This window comes from Taudactylus pleione, unplaced genomic scaffold (genome assembly GCF_031769625.1).
Source record: "Taudactylus pleione unplaced genomic scaffold, aTauple2 ptg000738l, whole genome shotgun sequence".
NCBI classification, from domain to species: Eukaryota; Metazoa; Chordata; class Amphibia; order Anura; family Myobatrachidae; genus Taudactylus; species Taudactylus pleione.
In genome coordinates this window covers 440,917-467,797 of record NW_028285140.1, presented here as the reverse complement: position 1 = coordinate 467,797, position 26,881 = coordinate 440,917, and the positions used below count along the sequence as shown (strand labels likewise).

The 26,881-nt window shown below is 45.6% G+C and overlaps 1 protein-coding gene across 1 annotated transcript in view; it reads left to right on the top strand.

Annotated features, from left to right (window-relative positions):
• The window catches only part of LOC148477174 (uncharacterized), a 167,147-nt gene extending 140,612 nt beyond the window's left edge, over window positions 1–26,535 (top strand). The window contains exon 10 of the mRNA XM_088457085.1: window positions 24,814–26,535. Within this exon, the coding sequence (XP_088313211.1) occupies window positions 24,814–26,535 (1,722 nt within the window). The remainder of the gene's footprint in view (window positions 1–24,813) is intronic.
• Window positions 26,536–26,881: the final 346 nt, after the last annotated feature.

The following is a 26,881-nucleotide window of genomic DNA, read 5'->3' as shown; positions in this document are numbered from 1 at the left end:
GGACCTCCAAATTGCTTCTTTTTCCTGCCAGTACAGGTACGGACTGTCTGACATGCCTACTTGGATGCTGTCACCGATGTAATCCTTTAACAGACAGACGCACGCTTGTCGCTGCTGCTTTGAGGATTCAAGTGCGGCTACAGCCCACACAATTCACAAAGACAGAAAAAAAAAAAGAATATTTTTATTGTTTGTGGAGCACACTTTGAGGGTTACACCACCCTCTAACAGACAGACGCACGCTTGTCGCTGCTGCTTTGAGGATGCAAGTGTGGCTACAGCCCACACAATTCACAAAGACAGAAAAAAGAAGAAGAATATTTTTATTCTTTGTGTAGCACACTTTGAGGGTGTCACCACCCTTTAACAGACAGACGCATGCTTGTCGCTGCTGCTTTAAGGATGCAGGTGCGGCTACAGCCCACACATTTCACAAAGACCGAAAAAAAAAGAACAATATTTTAATTGTTTGTGTAGCACACTTTGAGGGTGTCACCACCCTTTAACAGACAGACGCACGCTTGTCGCTGCTGCTTTAAGGATACAGGTGCGGCTACAGCCCACACAATTCACAAAGACAGAAAAAAGAAGAATATTTTTATTGTTTGTGTAGCACACTTTGAGGGTGTCACCACCCTTTAACAGACAGATGCACGCTTGTCGCTGCTGCTTTGAGGATGCAAGTGCGGCTACATCGCACACAAGTCACAAACACATTAAAAAAATAGTTTTTTATTTTTTGGAGCACTTTGAGAGTTACACCACCCTTTAACAGACAGACGCACGCTTGTCGCTGCTGCTTTAAGGATGCAGGTGCGGCTACAGCCCACACATTTCACAAAGACCGAAAAAAAAGAACAATATTTTAATTGTTTGTGTAGAACACTTTGAGGGTGTCACCACCCTTTAACAGACAGACGCATGCTTGTCGCTGCTGCTTTAAGGATGCAGGTGCGGCTACAGCCCACACAATTCACATAGACAGATAAAAGAAGAAGAATATTTTTATTGTTTGTGTAGCACACTTTGAGGGTGTCACCACCCTTTAACAGACAGACGCACGCTTGTCGCTGCTGCTTTAAGGATGCAGGTGCGGCTACAGCCCACACATTTCACAAAGACCGAAAAAAAAAGAACAATATTTTAATTGTTTGTGTAGCACACTTTGAGGGTGTCACCACCCTTTAACAGACAGACGCACGCTTGTCGCTGCTGCTTTAAGGATGCAGGTGCGGCTACAGCCCACACAATTCACAAAGACAGAAAAAAGAAGAATATTTTTATTGTTTGTGTAGCACACTTTGAGGGTGTCACCACCCTTTAACAGACAGACGCACGCTTGTCGCTGCTGCTTTGAGGATGCAAGTGCGGCTACATCGCACACAAGTCACAAACACATTAAAAAAATAGTTTTTTATTTTTTGGAGCACTTTGAGAGTTACACCACCCTTTAACAGAAAGACGCACACTTGTCGCTGCTGCTTTAAGGATGCAGGTGCGGCTACAGCCCACACATTTCACAAAGACCGAAATAAAGAACAATATTTTAATTGTTTGTGTAGAACACTTTGAGGGTGTCACCACCCTTTAACAGACAGACGCACGCTTGTCGCTGCTGCTTTAAGGATGCAGGTGCGGCTACAGCCCACACAATTCACAAAGACAGAAAAAAGAAGAAGAATATTTTTATTGTTTGTGGAGCACACTTTGAGGGTGTCACCACCCTTTAACAGACAGACGCACGCTTGTCGCTGCTGCTTTGAGGATGCAAGTGTGGCTACATCGCACACAAGTCACAAACACATTAAAAAAATAGTTTTTTATTTTTTGGAGCACTTTGAGAGTTACACCACCCTTTAACAGACAGACGCACGCTTGTCGCTGCTGCTTTAAGGATGCAGGTGCGGCTACAGCCCACACATTTCACAAAGACCGAAAAAAAAAGAAGAATATTTTTATTGTTTGTGTAGCACACTTTGAGGGTGTCACCACCCTTTAACAGACAGACGCACGCTTGTCGCTGCTGCTTTAAGGATGCAGGTGCGGCTACAGCCCACACATTTCACAAAGACAGAAAAAAAAAGAACAATATTTTAATTGTTTGTGTAGCACACTTTGAGGGTGTCACCACCCTTTAACAGACAGACGCACGCTTGTCGCTGCTGCTTTGAGGATGCAGGTGGAATCTAGACGGGATTTGGAACCGAGGACACACTACCTCCATCAATTGTCTAAATCCCACTGCACTAATGTCGGATACCGGACGCACGTCTAACACCAACATAGCAGTCAAGGCCTCAGTTATACGTTTTGCTTCAGGATGACTGCTGTCGTACTTCATCCTCATCGCTAGGGACTGTTGGAGGGTCAATTGTTTAGTAAAAGTAGTGATGTTCCTACTTCCTCTCTGGGATGATGAACAACTCCCAGCAGCAGCAACAGCACTAGTAGGAAGTGGTTCTTGATCTTTCCCTATTTTATTTTTATCAGAGAAAGTTTGGTCCTCCATTTATGTTATATTGATATATATACGTGCGGCTAAAGCGCACACAAACACAGAAAATATTTTTTTATTTTTGCTGGAGAGTAGTGCACTTTGTGGGTTACACCACCCTTTAAGAAATGAGCCAGCCGGCTCTTTACTTATGGGACACAGGCGCACGCTTGGCGCTGCTCCTTTGTTGATGCACGTGCAGCCACAGTGCACACAAGTCACAAACACAGAAAATATATATTTTTTTGGTTTGGAGTGTACTTTGGGGGTTACAGAACCCTTTAACGGTCAAGCCAGCCGGCCCTTTACTTATGACACAGGCGCACGCTTGGCACTACTTTGTTGATGCACGTGCGGCTACTGCGCACACAATTCACAAACACAGAAAATAATTTTTTTTTTGGTTTGGACTGGAGTGTACTTTCGGGGGTTACAGCACCCTTTAACGGTCAAGCCAGCCGGCCCTTTACTTATGACACAGGCGCACGCTTGGCACTACTTTGTTGATGCACGTGCGGCTACTGCACACACAATTCACAAACACAGAAAATTATTTTTTTTTTGGTTTGGACTGGAGTGTACTTTCGGGGGTTACAGCACCCTTTAACGGTCAAGCCAGCCGGCCCTTTACTTATGACACAGGCGCACGCTTGGCACTACTTTGTTGATGCACGTGCGGCTACTGCGCACACAATTCACAAACACAGAAAATAAATTTTTTTTTGGTTTGGACTGGAGTGTACTTTGGGGGTTACAGCACCCTTTAACGGTCAAGCCAGCTGGCCCTTTACTTATGACACAGGCGCATGCTTGGCACTACTTTGTTGATGCACATGCGGCTACTGCGCACACAATTCACAAACACAGAAAATATATATTTTTTTGGTTTGGAGTGTACTTTGGGGGTTACAGAACCCTTTAACGGTCAAGCCAGCCGGCCCTTTACTTATGACACAGGCGCACGCTTGGCACTACTTTGTTGATGCACGTGCGGCTACTGCGCACACAATTCACAAACACAGAAAATATTTTTTTTTTTGGTTTGGACTGGAGTGTACTTTCGGGGGTTACAGCACCCTTAACGGTCAAGCCAGCCGGCCCTTTACTTATGACACAGGCGCACGCTTGGCACTACTTTGTTGATGCACGTGCGGCTACTGCGCACACAATTCACAAACACAGAAAATAATTTTTTTTTTGGTTTGGACTGGAGTGTACTTTCGGGGGTTACAGCACCCTTAACGGTCAAGCCAGCCGGCCCTTTACTTATGACACAGGCGCACGCTTGGCACTACTTTGTTGATGCACATGCGGCTACTGCGCACACAATTCACAAACACAGAAAATAATTTTTTTTTTGGTTTGGACTGGAGTGTACTTTGGGGGTTACAGCACCCTTTAACGGTCAAGCCAGCCGGCCCTTTACTTATGACACAGGCGCACGCTTGGCACTACTTTGTTGATGCACGTGCGGCTACTGCGCACACAATTCACAAACACAGAAAATAATTTTTTTTTTGGTTTGGACTGGAGTGTACTTTCGGGGGTTACAGCACCCTTAACGGTCAAGCCAGCCGGCCCTTTACTTATGACACAGGCGCACGCTTGGCACTACTTTGTTGATGCACGTGCGGCTACTGCGCACACAATTCACAAACACAGAAAATAATTTTTTTTTTGGTTTGGACTGGAGTGTACTTTCGGGGGTTACAGCACCCTTAACGGTCAAGCCAGCCGGCCCTTTACTTATGACACAGGCGCACGCTTGGCACTACTTTGTTGATGCACGTGCGGCTACTGCGCACACAATTCACAAACACAGAAAATTATTTTTTTTTTGGTTTGGACTGGAGTGTACTTTCGGGGGTTACAGCACCCTTAACGGTCAAGCCAGCCGGCCCTTTACTTATGACACAGGCGCACGCTTGGCACTACTTTGTTGATGCACGTGCGGCTACTGCGCACACAATTCACAAACACAGAAAATAATTTTTTTTTGGTTTGGACTGGAGTGTACTTTCGGGGGTTACAGCACCCTTTAACGGTCAAGCCAGCCGGCCCTTTACTTATGACACAGGCGCACGCTTGGCACTACTTTGTTGATGCACGTGCGGCTACTGCGCACACAATTCACAAACACAGAAAATATATTATTTTTTTAGCACTTGGGGGGAGCACCCCTGATGGACAGAGCACCCCCTGGACAACACTACAGCACCTCTTTAGGACTGGGACACTGCACAGGACTTTGGAGTGGACACAGCCCCTATGGAGAACTAACTGCACAACACAGTCCAGCCAGCCCCTATGGACTTTGAAGTAGTGGACACAGCCCCTATTAACAACAGCAGCACAGCACAACACAGCCAGCCCCTATGGACTTTGAAGTAGTGGACAACAGCAGCACTACACTACACTACACTACACAGCCCTAACTCCCACCCTCCCTCTTCACTGTCCACAGCCGAGTGAGAAAATGGCGCCGACGTGGGTACCTTATATAGGATCCAAAACCCGCGAGACTCGGAAGGCGGGATGATGACGTTTTGCCTCGATTTCAGATCCGAGTCAGGCGGGAAAAGTCGAGCCTGATTCGGATCGGACTCGGATCGGGGGGGCTTGGGGGGGTTCGGATTTCAGAAATCCGAACCCGCTCACCCCTAGTTTAAATATGTGTGTGTACAGGTAGTGGTGGTATGGCAATGTATGTACACACCAGTGGATGCCCTGAGACAATGTACACCAACACTTAACCAGCAGGGTGGTCTATTTGGTGGCAATGTGAATGCATAGCCATACTCACAGTTTTTGCATGTAACAGACTTGTTAATGTGTGTCACAACCCGGGTCTGTTTCCCCTGCCGCTGCGTCTCTTACCGATTCTTCCAGCATTCTCTATCACATCCCAGACGCACAGGCTTCAGTGTTTCTCGGCCTGCTAGGCCTCAAGCAAGATCTAAGCCTGCTACAGAGTACTGCAGTGACAAGTCCCGATCACCTGCCTGCAACAAGCCAATCAAGTGACAGCCTGAGCCTCAGCGTACCACCTGTCTCTGCTCAGCCTATCCCAGGTAACCCAGGGATATATATCCCAGCTGCTGACTCTACCAAATTGCAGTACAATGTCTAACCTCAGTCTCTACGGGGTAAGCTATACTGTGCTCCTATTGCATTCCTGGATTTCCATTGGTGCAGTTTTGTTCCTGTTTGCTGCACAAATTCCTGCAAGTGTTCTACACCTGTGGCAGCTATTCCACTGGCTGCACAAGTAATCTCAGCCTGTTCCATTTACCTGAACCAGTACTAAACCTGTGTATATACCATCCATGCTGCACAGTGAGTTTCTGCTGGATCCTGCTCCATTGGTGCCATTCCTGGTATCACTATCCACTACCCATTCCGGTGTTCGCTTTGTATCTGGTCCTGCTACCATCTGAGTCCTCCTGGATCCTGGACTACAGCGACAACCCAATTCGAGCCTGGTAAATACATTGCCAAGATCTACCACTTCAGCATTCCGGTTTACAGATACAAGTAAGAACAGTGTTGTTATGTTATTTACAGTAACAACCCAGTACCAGCCTGGTAAATCTACTGCTACACTCCTTTTCTGCTATACATACCAACCTGTCTCCAATACCGAAGTCCCTGGTGGTTTAGTGGGTACAATCTGGCACCTCCCCACTGAGACCCAGGTTCGATTCCCAGTCAGGGAAGTGTTCTCTACCTCATGCCAGGAGGTCTCCTCAGGCCTGTCAGCTTTCTCTACACACCTCCAGACACCCATATAGACTTTTCTCAGACACTGGGTCCACAAACAAATACAAGTCTGACAACATGGAGCAGAGCTTAAGAGGGGTGGATCGAACAGGCTACCAGCCAGTGACTGTATGTGGCTATTGATGCAGGATGCAAGCAATATCAGCATCTTTAGAGAAGTTGAATGATTAGGCAGTAATCGCAGGGTCCCTTATGGAGTCACAGTGGTACTCTAACACAATTACAAGATGGTACTGTGCATACGCAGAACTACACACGGTGACCTTCTTGGTAAGGGAATTAAGTCTCCCTGGAGGGACCAATATGGAGTCTGAGCAGTAGTGCTCTCCATCTTCAACAGGATTGTGTCATTCTATAATATACAGGGGTGCAAAGAGGGGGGTTGGGAGAGTACTAATTACCCAGTCCCCAGATTGTCTGGGGAGCCCCGTGGGGACCCAGGACTCCATGGAGGAGAAGGAATGTCCACCTCTTCCGCAAGCATGGTATTTTAACTATGTTTTAATGAGTGGGCATGATTTGGTTTACTTGTAGATCAAGTTCTTTATTCGCTTTGCTAGGACCAAAGGTTGTCAACATCTTGCAGTTGGATCACTACATATTGGCAACCATGCTTGATCCCAGGTTTAAAGCATACGTTATGTCTTTCTTTCCAACTGACACAGGGGGTCATTTAGACCCGCTCATGAGCGGCAGGACGCTCGCAAGGGGGTCGATGTTCCCCACTACGCATGCGCACGATGGAGGGAGCTCCGTCGTGCGCATGCGCGAGACTCGGTGAGCGACGGGCTTTCCATCGCTCGGGGTCTTGCACCAAAGGGGGCATGCTGTCGATGTTGATTGACAGCACGCCCCCTTTGGGGGGCGTGCCTGCCAGATGGAGGCGTTCCCATGGGAACGCCTACCGTCTGAAGCCGGCCCCACTGACATCACTAGTGATGTCAGTGGGAGTGATTTTGGCTCTGATAGAGCCAAAATCACTCCAGGGCTTGCGGCAGAGAGACCCTACCGAAGGGTCTCCATCGCAAGTCCGATGGTCAAGACCATCGCGACCATCATCATGGCCGCTCGCATATGCTGTGGGTGGTCACCCACAGCTATGCGAGCGGCCAGGAGGCCGCTCCATTTTCATGGAGGAGGGCCCTGATTCAGAGCGAGCGCTCTGGTCAGAGCGTTCAGCTCTGAATCAGGCTCACAGATCTTAAGAGATGCAAAGAGCTCCTTGTGGGCAAGTTGTCAGCTCAAGTGGCACATGACACGTCAACGTATACTGCTTCAGTTTCTCCTGCAAATGCAGCTGCCAGGAAAACACTGACCTTTTCCAAGAGACCCACTGATGATGAGGACAACTCAGCACACCAGAGTGAAACACCATTATGACATCTGGTCAGGCTTAAAAGAATTTCCCAAAATTATTAATACCTCTAATGTGACTCCAGTAAGCATCAATAGAATGGACGAGAATTATTTTAATGACAATGTACAAATTCGCATGTCACACAGTCCCTTAAAATGAGCAGAACCGGTCCTGCGCAGGCATAGATCTGTAACATTCAAAGATGTACATTCATCATTGGATAAACGTACATCTCTGAATCAGGCCCATAGCCCACAGATGCTGGACAGCTTTAATCTTACAGTGAAATTTGGATTTGAGTTTGGATGTGTCCCTCCCAAATCTAATCTCTCATGTTACACCTGCCTACCCACCCCGCAGTCCAGCATCGTGTTGCCAAGGTGTAAAGTTACTTGCTCTTTTTATTTTTGAACCCAGCTCAAATTTAGCCCTTAAATGTTTAATTGTGCCTGGTATGTTTTTATACCTTAAGGGTGGGGGATTTAATTCAAAGTACTGGCTGTGATGTACTGATTTGGAACGGCACATCATGGCACCGCATGGAGGTGCACAGGAAAACTCGTGATGTCGGAGGTAATAATGTAACCAGCTGATATGCACTCAGCCAAGCCACAGATTGCTAATAACTGAATCCCCTCCAGTAAACTTAAGTTTTATTTTGTATTATTCACAGTGAGGTCCTTCACTCAGCCCTGGTTGCTGGAGTTTGGCATCAGTCCCAGGAGTGGCTAATGCAGGGTACAAATTACTGGCATACAAGTAGAAGCTTGGGCAATGCTATAGTGGCTGCAAGGGGTGCCATAGCTTAAGGGGCCCCAGACCCAGCTCATATAATTGTCTACCAAGTTCCTGAAATTACTAGGCCTAAGAAGCGGAAAAGGTCAGTGACCCTCTCTGTATCTCCCTTTTCGTAAAGCTCCACCCTGATATGATCCATCTCCCACACTCCTGTTTCATGCTCACAGACACAGCTGAGCTGATCAGTAAACCTGGCACTGTTGCAGAGAATGCTTTTCCATGTTTATTGCCTTTTAAAGCTAGGACGCGAGAATTGAGCTCCGAGATTAGGACGGCCCCAGAAAGGGACAATATGACAGTGTGCCTAAATTTAAGAAGATCTCCACCCAAAGGTGTATCCAATCAAGTAGGAACTAGTTGGTTCCTGCCCCATGTGGCTAATGTGAACTGGTGGAATAATATGAACTGGTGGCACTGTGTAGTATAATGTGAACTGGTGGAATAATATGAACTGGTGGCACTGTGGTATAATGTGAACTGGAGGAATAATATGAACTGGTGGCACTGTGTGGTATAATGTGAACTGGTGGAATAATATGAACTGGTGGCACTGTGTGGTATAATGTGAACTTGGGCACTACTATCAGGGCCGATTCTAGACATTGTGGAGCTCAGGGCGAAAGTTCCCAGTTGCGCCTCCCCCCCCCCAAAAAAAAACAAACAACTTTTATTAGATGGCGTTCCTCTGCGCGTGCTGAAAGCGTGAGCGCTTCCGGAAACGGGGCGTGTCCTTGAGGAACACCCCCAATTCATCACACTGTGGGCGTGCCCAGCACTTACAAAGGTGCTGGGCTTCCCCCAAGCTCTCCTCTCGTGATGAATAATTGCTATGTGCAGTAATGCACCTTACACAGTAATGCCCTTTATAACACATTATGCACATGTAATAATGCCCTGTATAACACTTTATGCCACATGCAGTAATGCCCTTTATAACACATTATGCCACACGCAGTAATGCCCTTTATAACACATTATGCCACACACAGTAATGGCCTTTATAACACATTATGCCACACGCAGTAATAACCTGTATAACACATTATGCCACACGCAGTAATTCCCATTATAATACATTATGCCACACGTAGTAATGTCCTGTATAATACATTGTGCTACACACAGTAATTCCCATTATAATACATTATTTCCAATTCGAATTACGCCACACAGAAGTCCCTTATTCATGTTATGACACACAGTGGTGCCCCTTTTACACAATGCCCAAATTAGTGCCCCTTATACACAAGGCCTACAGTAGTATTGCCCCTAATACAAAGCCCACAGTAGTAGAGCCCCTTACACAAATGGGTCATTGGTGGTGCCCCCCATGCAGTGCCCTCATTAGTAGTGCCCACAGTGTTAATGCCCCCATTGGTAATGTCCCATATAGTAGTGCCCCCCCTATAGATGTGCCTCCAGTAGTAATGCCTCCTGTTGTAATGCCCCCATTATAGCCATTATGTCCCCCTATAGCCATACCCCCAGTAGTAATGCTCCCCTATAGCCATTTTCCTCAGTAGTAATGCCCCCTATAGCCATTTCCCTCAGTAGTAATGCCCCCTATAGCCATGCCCCCAGTAGTAATGCCCCCTATAGCCATGCCCCCAGTAGTAATGCCCCCTATAGCCATGCCCCCAGTAGTAATGCCCCCTATAGCCATGCCCCCAGTAGTAATGCCCCCTATAGCCATTTCCCTCAGTAGTAATGCCCCCTATAGCCATTTCCCTCAGTAATAATGCCCCCTATAGCCATGCCCTCAGTAGTAATTCCCCCTATAGCCATGCCCTCATTAGTAATGCCGCTTATAGCCATGCCCCAAGTAGTAATACCCCCTATAGCCATGCCCCCAGTAGTAATACCCCCTATAGCCATGCCCCCAGTAGTAATGCCCCTTATAGCCATGCCCCCAGTAGTAATGCTCCTTATAGCCATGCCCCCTTATAGCCATGCCCCCAGTAGTAATGCCCCTTATAGCCATGCCCCCAGTAGTAATGCCCCCTATAGCCATGCCCCCAGTAGTAATGCCCCCCTATAGCCATTTCCCTCAGTAGTAATGCCCCCTATAGCCATTTCCCTCAGTAGTAATGCCCCCTATAGCCATTTCCCTCAGTAGTAATGCCCCCTATAGCCATTTCCCTCAGTAGTAATGGCCCCTATAGCCATGCCCCCACTAGTAATGCCCCCTATAGCCATGCCCCCAGTAGTAATGCTCCTTATAGCCATGCCCCCCTATAGCCATGCCCCCAGTAGTAATGCCCCTTATAGCCATGCCCCCAGTAGTAATGCCCCCTATAGCCATGCCCCCAGTAGTAATGCCCCAATATAGCCATTTCCCTCAGTAGTAATGCCCCCTATAGCCATTTCCCTCAGTAGTAATGCCCCCTATAGCCATTTCCCTCAGTAGTAATGCCCCCTATAGCCATGCCCCCTATAGCCATGCCCCCAGTAGTAATGCCACTTATAGCCATGCCCCCAGTAGTAATGCCCCTATAGCCATTTCCCTCAGTAGTAATGCCCCCTATAGCCATTTCCCTCAGTAGTAATGCCCCTATAGCCATTTCCCTCAGTAGTAATGCCGCTTATAGCCATGCCCCCAGTAGTAATGCCGCTTATAGCCATGCCCCAGTAGTAATGCCCCCTATAGCCATGCCCCCAGTAGTAATGCCCTTTATAGCCATGCCCCCAGTAGTAATGCTCCTTATAGCCATGCCCCCCTATAGCCATGCCCCCAGTAGTAATGCCCCTTATAGCCATGCCCCCAGTAGTAATGCCCTCCTATAGCCATGCCCCCAGTAGTAATGCCCCCCTATAGCCATGCCCCAGTAGTAATGCCCCCTGTAGCCATGCCCATTATAGCCATGCCCCCAGTAGTAATGTCCCATATAGCCATGCCCCCCGTAGTAATGCCCCCCTGTAGCCATGTCCCCAGTAGTAATGCCCCCCTATAACCATGCCTCCTGTGCTGGTGCTGTAAAAAAAAAAAAAAAACAATTAAAATACAAACAATGCTTACCTTAAGCCCCGCTCCTGCGTCCGCTGCTGTCAGGTCCGACCGCGGCTCCACCACGTATCTATGGGAGAGATATCATTATGTCATGACGTCCCTCCCATAGTGCTCTCTGCGGAAGCCGGAGCTCAGGAGTGAGCTCTGGCTTTCGGCTGCCGCTGCAGGGAGGGAGCCGGGTGCCCGCTGATAACAAATATCAGCGGGCGCCCAACAAATGCAGCCTCCCTGTGGCGGCGGCTAACGGGGGGGGGGGGCGGCCCTGGGGGGGTCTTTGTTTAAGAGATTTTTTTTTTTGCCTCCCGGGGGCTCAGCGGCGCCCTCTAGGGGTCAGCGCTCGAGGCGATGACCTGTTAGCCCGCCCCTAGAACCTCCACTGACTACTATGGGGCATAAAATAAACTAGGGCACTATTACTGTACGGTGCATAAAATTAACTTGAGCAATATTAGGAGACATAAAGTGAAGAACCACTTTGGAGGTCGGTGTCTCTCTAGAAGCATTTGGGGAGGGGCCCCTTCAAAAGTTTGCTATGGGGCCTACAAAGTTCTGGTTATGCCAATGAGACAAAGTGTTGCTTCTTGGATAGGAATCAGGATCTTATTGCTGGGAACACACACTGTGCCTTGACCAAGGTCTGGCTGGACTGAACTATTGACTTTGGGCCTGATTCAGAGCCGTTAGCAATTTGCGGATGTTCGTTCAGGAAAAGGGGGTGGCTATTCAAATGAACCGGTCGCTCTTTGCGGTCTGTTGGCGCCTCCATGTCTGAACGAGCGAACAAAACCTGCGGACGCTATTTTGTAAAAAACGCCCCCTGGCCGCTCGCATCATACGTCATATCCGCTATTTGATAGATTAATCGAGTACATCGAACAGCGTATGAACTGCTCGCTATTCTTGTGGCTGGTTTTTCCTACCACAATCTTGTGAGCAGTTCTGGCTATAAAATAACCAAGTGACGTGGTCGATGACGCTGCTGTTTTAATTATGCACACCCTAAAAACGCCCGTTTTGACCTTTAAGCACGCCTGCGTTCGGATCTCCACTCCCCGTTTTCAAGCACCTTCCCCTGTTACCACCCACTAATGCCTCATTCTGTCACTCAAAATAGCAGGCATTCGCTATATAGCGAACAAATGATTTCTGGTCGCACTGACTGGTTCGCGCATGCGTATTAATATCCGTACGCATGTGCAGATGTGAAAACATCGCTCCGAACGAGCGAATGGCCGCTTACGAGCGGCTCTGAATCAGGCCCTTTGTTTTTGACTGAGTGGTATTGTAATTAAATACGGACATACTATTGAAGTCTGGTTAGTGCCCTCATACTTCTTTTTGGACGCTTGGTACACACTAACATATATATATATATTTTATACAGGTTGAGTCTCCCATATCCAAATATTCAGAAATATGGAATAATTTTGGCATGACTGAGTTAATGAAACCTTTGATTTTTGATGGTTCAATGTACACAAACTTAGTCTAAAGGTGCATACACACTAGACGATATGCTCCCTGAGCGATATCGTCTAGTGTGTCCCCGGCAGGCTGTGCTCAATGTCGTTCATGACATTGAGCACAGCCACTGAATGATATCATTAGCGATATCGTTCAGCGCCGGGCTCTCTCCCACATTCCCTGACATGCAGCAACCTGACGAGGTCGTCAGGTTGGCCTGCATGTCAGCGCGATGAACGATGATGACGAACGACCAGCGGGAACGCGCGTCGTCGTCATTGTTCATCTTTTTGGTGCTAAAAATGGACGATAAAGTGGACGACTGAACGATAACTATATCGTTATCGTTCAGTCGTCCACTTTAATCGCCCAGTGTGTACGCACCATTAGGCACAAATTATTAAATATATTGTATAAAATTACCTGCTGGCTGTGTGTATAAGGTGTATATGAAGCATAAATGAATTTCATTTCTGTACACAAACTTTCCTTGAGCCACAAAAATTATATCAAATATTGTATAAAATCACCTGCAGGCTGTGTATAAGGTGTATATAACACATAAATGCATTATGTGTTTATATTGGGGTCCTATTCCCAAGATATTTCATTATGATATGCAAATATTTCAAAATACGGAATATTCCGTTATCCAAAATACCCCTGGTCCCAAGCATTTTGGATATGGGAGACTCAACCTGTGTGTGTATATGTATGTGTATATGTATGTATGTGTGTGTGTATATGTATGTATGTGTATATGTATGTATGTGTATATGTGTGTGTGTGTATATATATTAGGGGTGTGCACCGGCCACTTTTCGTGTTTTGGTTTTGGATCTGGATCTTTCTTCGTGTTTTGGATCTGGATTGGTTTTGCCAAAACCACCCTTCCGTGTTTTGGGTTCTGGGTTTTGTGTTTTGGATCTGTATTTTTTTTAAAAAAAGCATAAAAACAGCTAAAATCACAGAATTTGTGGGTTTTTCTGCTCCTATGCTATTATTAACCTCAATAACCTTCATTTCCACTCATTTCCAGTCTATTCTGAACACCTCACACCTCACAATAGTGTTTTTATGTCCAAAAGGTTGCACCGAGGTAGCTGGATGACTATGCTAAGCGACACGAGTGGGCGGCACAAACACGTGACCCATCTAGGAGTGACACTGCAGTGGCAGACAGGATGGCAGTTTGAAAAACTAGGCCCCAAACTGTACATAATGCAAAGAAAAAAAAGAGGTGCAAGATGGAATTGTCCTTGGGCCCTCCCACCCACCCTTATGTTGTATAAACAGGACATGCACACTTTAACAAACCAATCATTTCAGCTCCAGGGTTTGCCACACGACTGTGGCTGAAATGATTGGTTCGTTTGGGCCCCCACAAAACAAGCTGGCAATTGATCTGTCCCTGCACAAACTGGCTCTACGGAGGCAAGATGTCATCCTCATCCACCGATTCCTCACCCTCTTCAGTGTTGTGTACATCCTCATCCTCACAGAGTATTAACTCGTCTCCACTGGAATCCACCACCACAGGTCCCTCTGTACGTTCTGGAGGCTGGTCTCCCTGGAAGAGCTGATAATTCATTTTGATGAACATCATCTTCTCCACATTCTGTGGAAGCAACCTCCTACGCCTTTCGCTGACAAGGGCCCTCATTCAGAGCCGCTCGTTAGCGGCAGTACGCTCGTTCCGAGCGATGTTTGCACATCTGCGCATGCGTACGGTTTTTAGTACGCATGCGCGAACCAGTCAGTGCGGCCAAAAATCGTTTGTACGCTATATAGCGAGTGCCTGCTATTTTGAGTGACAGAATGAGGCGTATGTGGGTGGTAACAGGGGAAGGTGCTTGAAAATGGGGAGTGGAGATCCGAACGCAGGCGTGCTTAAAGGTCAAAACGGGCGTATTATGGGTGTGCATAATTAATACAGCAGCGTCATTGACCACGTCACTGGGTTATTTTATAGCCAGAACTGCTCGCAAATTTGTGGTAGCAAACACCAACCACAAGAATAGCGAGCAGTTCATACGCTGGTCGATGTACTCGATTAATCTAATAAATAGCGGACATGACGTATGGTGTGAGCGGCCAGGGGGCGTTTTTAACAAATAAACGAGCGTATGTTTTGCTCGCTCGTTCAGACTTAGAGGTGTGAACAGACTGCAATTTGCGAACGGATCATTTGAATAGCCACCCCTTGTTTTTGAACGAACGACCGCAAATAGCGAACGGCTCTGAATCAGGGCCAAGGTTCCCGGCTGCACTAAACACTCTTTCGGAGTACACACTGGAGGGGGGCAACTCAGGTAAAATAGAGCTAGTTTGTACAGGGGCCTCCAAATTGCCTCTTTTTCCTGCCAGTACAGGTATGGACTGTCTGACATGCCTACTTGGATGCTGTCACCGATGTAATCCTCCACCATTCTGTCAATGGTGACAGTAGACATGTCAGAAATTGTTGCCAGGTCCTTCAGTCCGGACCAGATGTCCAAACTTGGTCCTGCCTGCCCTGCATCACCGCCAGCGGGTTGCTTAGGATACCTAAGTTTTTTCCTGGCAGCCCCAGTTGCGGGAGAAAATGAAGAAGGAGCTGTTGACGTGTCACGTTCCGCTTCAGCTGACAGTGTTTTCACCAGCAGGTCTTTGCACCTCTGCAGGCTTGTGTCGGCCGGAAAGAGAGACACCACATAGGCTTTAAACCTAGGATCGAGCACGGTGGCCAAAATGTAGTGGTCTGATTTCAACAGATTGACCACCCTGGAATCCTGGGAAAGCGAATGAAGGGCTTCATCCACAAGTCCCACATGCCGAGCGGAATCGCTCCGTCTTAGCTCCTCCTTCACTTTCTCCAGCTGCTTCTGCAAAAGCCTGATGAGGGGAATGACCTGACTCAAGCTGGCAGTGTCTGAACTGACTTCACGTGTGGCAAGTTCGAAGGGCTGGAGAACCTTGCATAACACGGAAATCATTCTCCACTGCGCTTGAGTCATGTGCATACCCCCTCCTTTGCCTATGTCATAGGTGGATGTATAGGCTTGAATGGCCTTTTGCTGCTCCTCCATCCTCTGAAGCATATAGAGGGTTGAGTTCCACCGTGTCACAACCTCTTGCTTCAGGTGATGGCGGGGCAGGTTCAAGAGTGTTTGCTGGCGCTCCAGTCTTCGGCACGCAGTCGCTGAATGGCGAAAGTGGCCAGAAATTTTTCGGGCCACCCAAAGCGTCTCCTGCACGCCCCTGTCGCTTTTCAGAAAATTCTGCACCACCAAGTTTATTGTGTGAGCAAAACATGGGACATGCTGGAATTTGCCAAGATGTAATGCCCGCACAATATTGGTGGCGTTGTCAGATATCACAAATCCCCAGGAGAGTCTAAGTGGGGTAAGCCACTGGGCAATGATTTCCCTCAGTTTCTCTAAGAGGTGATACACAGTGTAGCCTGCCTTGGAACGAGCTGGCGTTTCTGAGATGCTGCTACTGGTGACGCTGCTGCTGTTGCTGCGTAAGGTGATACATCTACCCAGTGGGCTGTCACAGTCATATAGTCCTTAGTCTGCCCTGTTCCACTTGTCCACATGTCCGTGGTTAAGTGGACATTGTGTACAACGGCATTTTTCAGGACACTGAGGACACTTTTTCTGACGTTTCTGTACAGTCTCGGTATCGCCTGCCTAGTGAAGTGGAATCTAGACGGGATTTGGAACCGGGGACACACTACCTCCATCAATTGTCTAAATCCCACTGCACTAATGGCGGATACCGGCCGCACGTCTAACACCAACATAGCAGTCAAGGCCTCAGTTATACGTTTTGCTTCAGGATGACTGCTGTCGTACTTCATCCTCCTTGCTAAGGACTGTTGGAGGGTCAATTGTTTAGTAAAAGTATTGGTGTTTCTACTTCCTCTCTGGGATGATGAATGACTCCCAGCAGCAGCAACAGCAGCAGCGGCAGCAGGAGGCGTAGCAATGCAGGATCCTCCGGAGGAATCCCGGATAGGAGAGTCAGTCATGCCAGAGACATGGTCTGCAGGACTACTTCCGATCCTGACTAAGGAGGAAATTGACGAGGAGGGAGTTGACGGTGTGGTTTGCAGGCGCTTGGATACAACAGGACAACGGGATTTAGGTGTCCCTGGACTGCTTACGGTCTTAGCCAAAGTTTCTGAACTTGACAGTAACTTATTATGAACACGCTGCAGGTGCCGTATAAGGGCGGATGTTCCTAGGTGGTTAACGTCCCTACCCCTTCTTATTCCACCTTTACATATGGTACATATGGCAAGACAGTTGTTGTCCGGATTTGGATAGAAATATTGCCAGACCAAAGAGGTGGAATGTTTGGTCTTCTGCCCAGGCATGACCGTGATGGGCTTTTTCATCCCACGGACAACAACTGTCTCCCCCGGAGCCTGATTTAAACAAACCACATCACCATCAGAATCCTCCTCGCCAACTTCCTCCTCAGCGCCAGCTACACCAGTATCCTCATCCTGTTGTACTTCAACAGTGACATCTTCAATTTGCATATCCGCAAGTGGACTGTGGGTGCTCCTTTCAGCACTTGCAGGGGGCGTGCAAATGGTGGAAAGAGCCACCTCTTCCCGTCCAGTGCTGGGAAGGTCAGGCATCGCAACCACCACCACACTTGGACTCTCCTTGGGGATTTGTGATATCTTCTTAGAAAGCACAGTTCTTAGCTGTGCTTTTGCCAGCTTAACTCTTTTGATTTTTTTAGTGGGAGGAGGGCTTCCATCGTCATGTGAAGCTGAACCACTAGTCATGAACATACTAGGGATCGACCTTAGCCGTTCCTTGCCACTCCGTGTCGTAAATGGCATATTGGCAAGTTTACGTTTCTCTTCAGACGATTTAAATGTTTTTTTCAAGGTCATTTTCCTGAACTTTGTCATTTGGGATTGTATGTGCCCTCTACTATGACATTGGGCATCGGCCTTGGCAGACGACGTTGATGGCATGTTATCGTCTATGTTATGACTAGTGGCAGCAGCTTCAGCACTAAGAGGAAGTGGTTCTTGATCTTTCTCTATTTTATTTTTATCGGAGAAAGTTTGGTCCTCCATTTATGTTATATCGATTTGATATATACGTGCGGCTAAACACAGAAAATATTTTTTTATTTTTGCTGGAGAGTAGTGCACTTTGTGGGTTACACCACCCTTTAAGAAATGAGCCAGCCGGCTCTTTACTTATGGGACACAGGCGCACGCTTGGTGCTGCTCCTTTGTTGATGCACATGCGGCTACTGCGCACACAATTCACAAACACAGAAAAAATATTTTGTTTTGGTTTGGACTGGAGTGTACTTTGGGGGTTACAGCACCCTTTAACGGTCAAGCCAGCCGGCCCTTTACTTATGACACAGGCACACGCTTGGCACTACTTTGTTGATGCACGTGCGGCTACTGCGCACACAATTCACAAACACAGAAAAAATATTATTTTTTGAGCACTTGGGGGGAGCACCCCTGATGGACAGAGCACCCCCTGGACAACACTACAGCACCCCTTTAGGACTGGGACACTGCACAGGACTTTGGAGTGGACACAGCCCCTATGGAGAACTGACTGCACAACACAGTCCAGCCAGCCCCTATGGACTTTGAAGTAGTGGACACAGCCCCTATTAACAACAGCAGCACAGCACAACACAGCCAGCCCCTATGGACTTTGACGTAGTGGACAACAGCAGCACTACACTACACTACACAGCCCACCCAGCCCTAACTCCCACCCTCCCTCTTCCCTGTCCACAGCCGAGTGAGAAAATGGCGCCGACGTGGGTACCTTATATAGGATCCAAAACCCGCGAGACCTGGAAGGCGGGATGATGACGTTTTGCCTCGATTTCAGATCCGAGTCAGGCGGGAAAAGTCGAGCCTCACTCGGATCGGCCTCGGATCGGGGGGGTTCGGATTTCAGAAATCCGAACCCGCCTACCCCTAATATATATATATATATATTTAAATATTATGCCTTTTATCCTGTGCCGAGTTCAGTGGTATAACCCCAAAATTGATGTGGTTTAAGGCCGGTGCTATTTTCCTGTTATAATAAATAGTAATAGTAAAGATAGTGATAGATCATAATCAAAAGCCTATACAATTAATGAAAATATTATTGACACCCTTAAACAATTAAAAACTTTTTATGTCCACAGTTTATTAAATTGGTACAATTCGTCATACAACATTTCACCCTTTTTAAGGACATGATTTTTCCAGTTGCTTTCAAAGTGAATCTTAGGGGTTTTCCTTTACTTTGAAGGTTATACAACATACAATAGTTTTCTAAAATTCAGGAAATATCAGCAAGGAATGGATCAGTGATTCCCTCAATAAGATCAGGGTCACTTTTTTATGCATAAAGCACACCTTTCACAAGCCTTATAGTATACACCGATGTGTTAAAATAAAGACTTTTGGTGGTAAAATAAAAACTCAGGCAAAGTAAAATTCAGGCGAATTCACCATAAAAACAGTCTCTGTGGAATAAAGCTCTTCCTCTATGCAGTAGGCATGTACAGCATATACAGAGGGCTGCTCTCTGACAAAGTCCAAGTGATGAAATGCGTAGGGACGTGGCCTATTGCAATTGTGGTGTGCCGCGGGATAGTTTGGCTGTGTATGCTATACAAAGAATATAAACAATCGCGATCCACGTTAAATAGGGCTGCTTAAGAGTAAGGGTAACTTTCACAGGTTACCAAGGTCAATGCAAAAAATTAAAAAAAGATACTCTCCAGCGCACCTAATGGGAAATAGCAATAATAAGTTCTCTGCGGACAATGTGGCTTCTATATGTGAAAATGTAACACCACTAGAAACAAGTAGTCCGGTATAGTATGTCAGTATAACTCTGTCCTGAAAACAATGTAGCTTCTATGTGTGGTTGTATAACACCACTAGAAACAAATAATCCAGTGTAGTTTATCAATATAACTCTGTCCCGAAAATGTAGTTTATATTGCTGGAGCCATGATGAACTATTGAGTATATATAAAGTCTTCACTCCACAAAAAATAACGTCCTTCTTCTGCACTCAGACTCCTCTATGCCAGTTTTCCATATATGCGCATATGTAAGACATATGCTGTATATGCCCATGGGTGTTATAATCAAGCTATTGAATTTGCAATGGTCTGACCGCCACCGTTGGTATTGTGATTTATGACCTATTTTGAATTCCTGATTTTATAACATATTTTATGAGTCACACACTGGGTTCACCCTACATTTGATTTAATTGTAATATATATATATATATATATATATATATGAAACTAAGCAAAAAAGGCTGCGGTACTCGGAGGCTGGTTATAAAGCAAATATATTAAGTGGTGTCACGTAATCAAAAAAACAACGTTTCGGAGCGCTAAGCCCCTTTGTCAAGGTGTGAACAAGTGGAAATCAAAAAAACGTACCTTAAATAGAAAGAAGAAGACACCCGTTGCGTGCACGAGCAAGGCCAGCCTCTCCGTCTCCGTCCGGTTCCCGAGTTCGCGGACTGATGACATCACGCGTCATCAGCGCTGGGTTGCCATGGCTACCCCAGACGCTTTCTGGCACTGTGGAGCTGGCCCTGTAGGAAAAAAATGAATATTGAAACTAACTGTGATTACTAAATTTAAAAAAAGAGAGGGGAGCTGCCATCCAGAGCCTGATGGTAAAAGGAACTGATACAGAAGAGGAGATGAGAAGAGGAAATAGCGTGCATGAAGAAACGCAAAAACACAAAAAGAAACAGAACAACAGAAACAGGATTACTATGAACATATCGAAAAAAGAATACTGTTGGAATGATGTGACCCTGTATGTGGACATGGGGAAAACTAGAAATGTGGTGCTGTGTTTAAAAATGTATAAATGGTGTGGTGTGAAAAAAATGGGTAGAGCCGTTTGAGGAAGAAAAATGAAAATGACAAGTGCTAAAAACATAGGCAAGAGTGCGAAGAACTAGGTGAATGAATGTGACAGATATGCATCTGTGGGCATATACAGATGAAAAAAATTTGAAGAGACCTGTGACAAAAAATGAAAAAAAGAGAGTGTGGCACAGAAAGAGTAAGAAATGTTAATGATTCAAGCGAGCGGCCAGGAGGCCGGCTTTAAAAAAAAAAAAAAAGTGACCGCCTTCATTCAGAGCAAGTGCTCGCTTTTTGCGAGCGGCTCTGAATGAGGGCCACAGTTTGATAGACATTTATATGTCCTTTTAATGTTAAAAATGGCCAAGCTAGTTTCCATTTAGGCAGTTAGCAAGAAATTTTTTTTATTTTTATTTTGCAGCAATACCTCCTGCTATGTACATAATGGCATTGATGTGTATTTAAATCTGGTGTGCAGTGTGACTCTGAGAGGAGAAAAGCCCCCAAGGGGGTTTATCTTCGATGCTGACAGCATCAGCTATAAGAAATAACAGTAATACAATGATACACTCCAAAGTGCAATTCACTATTGAAACATTACATTAATAATAGTGTCACATACAGGGTTATGGTGTACCTGAGTGGTATACTAATTAACAGGAAACTTTACTCAGCAATTGCTAGTAGGTGAACCTAGATCAGCGTGCCCATTGAATGGAGGATCCTCGGACATACTGAATGCCGTAATTCACAGGCTATATCATCTAGAGTTATACCTAACTTGATAACAAACCAACAGAAGACATAGCAGCAATGTTATTTTTGCTCTAATTATATTTTGGCCAGAGTAACACCAGACACATTCCTACCATATAGCTAGGATGGAGTGAAAGTGTTTTCAATAGAACTACTGTGTATATATATGTTACCAGCAGACATTTAACCTGTGCAAATAAATTATTTTCTGTGTCTGACATCTGCCTGTGGTTATAAATCAATATCAAAAGAATCTACCTGAGAGTGACAATCAGTGTGACAAGTGAAAAAATTATTAAGTGCTCTATATATTATTTGCTTTAATATAGTAAGGGTATCTGAGCCCCCCCATGAGCATATAGTAAGGGTATCTGAGCCCCCCCATGAGTATATAGTAAGGGTATCTAAGCCCCCATGATAATATAGTAAGGGTATTTAAGCCACCCATGAGAATATAGTAAGGGTATCTAAGCCCCCCCATGAGAATATAGTAAGGGTATCTAAGCCCCCCATGAGAATATAGTAAGGGTATCTAAGCCCCCATAAGAATATAGTAAGGGTATCTAAGCCCCCCCATGGGAATATAGTAAGGGTATCTAAGCCCCCCCATGGGAATATAGTAAGGATATCTAAGCCCCCCCCATGGGAATATAGTAAGGATATCTAAGCCCCCCCATGGGAATATAGTAAGGGTATCTAAGCCCCCCATGAGAATATAGTAAGGGTATCTAAGCCCCCCATGAGAATATAGTAAGGGTATCTAAGCCCCCCATGAGAATATAGTAAGGGAATCTAAGCCCCCATGGGAATATAGTAAGGGTATCTAAGCCCCCCTTGGGAACATAGTAAGGGTATCTAAGCCCCCCCATGGGAATATAGTAAGGGTATCTAAGCCCCCATGAGAATATAGTAAGGGTATCTAAGCCCCCATAAGAATATAGTAAGGCTATCTAAGCCCCCCATGAGCATATAGTAAGGGTATCTAAGCCCCCCATGAGAATATAGTAAGGGTATCTAAGCCCCCATGGGAATATAGTAAGGGTATCTAAGCCCCCCATGAGCATATAGTAAGGGTATCTAAGCCCCCCTTGGGAATATAGTAAGGATATCTAAGCCCCCCCATGGGAATATAGTAAGGTTATCTAAGCCCCCCATGGGAATATAGTAAGGTTATCTAAGCCCCCCCATGGGAATATAGTAAGGTTATCTAAGCCCCCCCATGGGAATATAGTAAGGATATCTAAGCCCCCCCATGGGAATATAGTAAGGATATCTAAGCCCCCCCATGGGAATATAGTAAGGATATCTAAGCCCCCCCCATGGGAATATAGTAAGGGTATCTAAGCCCCCCATGAGAATATTATACTCATGAAATTGTACTGATACTTCCAAACTGCCTTAGCAGTCTACAACTGCAGTGTGATAACCTACTGGATCACATACAAATTGTGTTCAAGTGTGCACCAGATGTGTAACTGGTTTACACAACACAGATTGTTGAACAGTATGAGTGAATTACACAGGGTATACTAGTTATTGTAGAATACTGCAGGCAGATATACACTATTTGTACCTATACAGAGAGAGGGCTGAGTAAATCAATTGATTTGACCTTTTGTGGATATCAGATGAGTAACTGCTGAGAGCAGTATCTTTGTAACAGAATAAATAGTCACTATGTGTAGTTACATGACATTTTTATTCTAGCAACCAGCAGGATTCAGAATATATAAGAGCCACTAGCGCAGCGGTTTTCAACCGGTGTGCCGCGGCACACTAGTGTGCCGTGGGCAGTTGTGAAGTGTGCCGCGGCGGCTGTCAGAGCCGCCAGGCACATTATACATTAATGTATGGTCCAGGCTGCCGCTGAGCTCCTCTGGGAGGCTCAGGCGTGCCCGGGCCGTCACCTCCCTAGACGTGGCGGCATGACATCACAGGTCACGCACGCCACATTGCCTCCAGAAAGCCTGCACTCCTGCGCTAGTGAACGAGCCGGCGCTTCCTGCCCGCGCCTTTGACAGAGCCATCGCTTCTGCACGCCCCGCGACAGTGACAGAGCCAGTGCTTCCAGCCCTCCCTGTACCAGTGACAGAGCCAGTGCTTCCAGCCCGGGGGCAGGGTGAGCCAATCTGCTTTTTTTTTTTAGTTGGTGAGCAATGTGTTTTTTTTTTTTTTTTTTTTTTTTCTGTGGGGGCCAATGTGATTGCTTTATTTTTATTTTTGTTGGGGCCCAAAAATGTGATACTTTTATTCCTGCGGTTGCAAATGTAGTGTGTTTTATTCCTGCGGGAGCCAATGTAGTGTGTTTCATTCCTGCGGGAGCCAATGTAGTGTGTTTCATTCCTGCGGGGGCCAATGTAGTGTGTTTTATTCCTGCGGGGGCCAATGTAGTGTGTTTCATTCCTGTGGGGGCTAATGTAGTGTGTTTCATTCCTGCGGGGGCCAATGTAGTGTGTTTCATTCCTGTGGGGGCCAATGTAGTGTGTTTCATTCCTGCGGGGGCCAATGTAGTGTGTTTTATTCCTGTGGGGGCCAATGTAGTGTGTTTCATTCCTGTGGGGGCCAATGTAGTGTGTTTTATTCCTGCGGGGGCCAATGTAGTGTGTTTCATTCCTGCGGGGGCCAATATGTGTGTTTTTTCATAGGTCGCGCACGCCAAATCGCTGGATGGTGTGCCTTGGCAATTTTAAAATCTTGTGTAGTGTACCTTGATTTACAAAAGGTTGAAAATCACTGATCTAGCGGATAGTGGTAAATTTTCAGGTATAGAGGGTTTGGAGCGGTATACAACAATTAGCTGAGGTTGATAACTGACCTGTATAATAATACACCTCCAATAGCAAAAGCTGCATTCTAGCTCAAGGCCCACATTCCAAGGACTGGGGTGAATACCCTATATTTGAAGTGTCTGTTTTATAACTGACAATAATACATACATGTTACAAGTACATTTTGTTTTTATAATTCACTCTTAATTTATGTAATAAAGGTTATATATTAGGAGATACTGCTTTTTGAGTGACCCACTTTAGAATACTATCTCTTTTTCTTGCATGTGATATTTATTCTAGAGTGCACCTCCCATGAGAAATCAAATATAAAAATATTTACTAGATCATACTGTATGTATGGGTGCAGTGTATAATATGTGAAGAATTGAAGTGCTCTTGTGCGGGTACTAAATCCATTTTTTCTTCGTATTACTATGGCTTATGTGATGTGATCTTAGTGCTAATGACCTTACAAAAACAACTTACTTTCTTTTTGTAGAAACTACACACTGAATCGGAGAGCGCACAGGAGCAGAGACCTACTACAGAACAGATCTCTCTGAGAGTTAAATGGAATGGTAAATCTGAGGGTTATACCCATATCAATGTAGATCCACATGAACGAATCATTGATGCTGTGAAGAGATATAATTTAACAAAAAAATACAAAGAGTCAAATGAACTGATTATTTTTAGTAATAATCTTAAAGCAATAATCAACCCATCAGTACCATGTGGATCTCTGGGGAAAGACAAAACTCTTATTTTAAGGCAACACAAGCTAAAGGATAAACCAACGGTGACTCCACCTTACAAGAAGGGAAGTGGTGGGGTATTTATTAAAGTGAAGAAAAATGGGCAGACAGAAGGGGGAGCTGTAAGAACAATATTACATTGCAAGAAACAGGGTTCTGATGACAATACACCACTGGCCGTCTTTGGATACGGAGATGAAACCATTGAAGAAGCTCTCAAAAATGACAAGAGATTTAAGGACCTCAATATGCTCTATCTTGTAGGGACAAAACTGGACAAATACGTGGGCACAATTACACTGTCAACTCTCTCATTAGATGATACATACACTATATTTGTACATGACAATAGCGACACTGTCAACAATCATACAAATACAGCATCACATGGAGAGGTTACAGAGTCCAGCCCCAGTCTCACCACTAATCCAGCCAATGATGACCCCGAGGAACTCATTCTCACAGAGGCTTATAAGCAAATCACAGAGAGATGTAAAACTGAATTTGATGCATTTGTCAAAAAGAACAGAGGCCTTACAAATGCATGGCATATTATCAGACAGAATTTCAGTGATAATGCCAGAAAAGCACCCGTAACTGCCAGCACCCACAGATTGCTTACAAAACACATGGACAGTGTTGCAAAGATGCAGCTTCTAGTAAGTGTTACACATGTAGATTATGGGACCTGTTTCTGTGTAACTGGAGATTTGTTCCTCACCTGTCACCATGTAGTGAAAAGTCTTCTAAATAACAATGGACCTTGTAAAGCTACAATAATATTCTACTATGAAGATCAATATCAAAATCCAAATTTTGCACAATATTGTTGCCCCATTGAAATTCTGTCATACTCTGAGGAACATGATTTTGCGTTTTTTCGTGCTGAATTGCCTTCTTATCCAGGTCTGTTACCATACGTAGCACTTCCACCAGAAAATGGCACAGCGAGCGTCATTGGCCATCCAGGAGGGAACTGCAAACAAATTGACTTGTGCTCAGTGATCAACTTCTCTAACCGTGTTAAGGATATTTGTGAAACAATTGCCCGTGACCCTTCATTTCTTCATATAGTAAATGTGTACCACTTTATGGAAATGCAAGACCCCGGAGTAGTAACGTATAAGACATGTCTTTATGGAGGGGCTTCCGGGTCTCCAGTATTTGATGAGCATGGACAGCTTGTGGCAATGCACACAGCAGGGTATCTAGTTGATGCACCAGGGGGAATGAAAAGTGTGATAGAGTATGGAAGGTCCATCGTTGACATACTTATTTATGGAGCTGTTGATATGAAAGACTTTCGTCTACAATTTAAAAATGTTGTTGACAATAATCAATCACTATCCGACTATATCTACAGGGGCTCACATCCAGTTCTAATGCAGCCCACTATTAGGAGACTTCTACAAAAGCCTGAATTCAACAATAATGCACCAGATTCCCCCATGGATACCTCAGGCTAGGTGCAGTTGTTAATGAAACTTATTAATCAAATATTGAAAGACATAACAATAAAACAATTTAATATATATGAGGCCTTCTACCAAGAAATAGATCTGTTTACTGTAGCTATATCCATTAAGATTCCAATTTCATATATTTTAGGTTTTACTTTGATATCTCTCTTTAAGCCTTTAATCCTAACCAGACATTTCTATACACATCCTAAGTGAGCTGGGACCCCTGTACTGACCCTGTGTTTCCTCGTGATCCCAGCGGTCAGAATCCCACTGCCAGCATCCCAACAGGGTTAGGATACAGACACCTGTCAGTTGTTATCCTAACTCCCCCTCTCCCTAATCCTCCCTC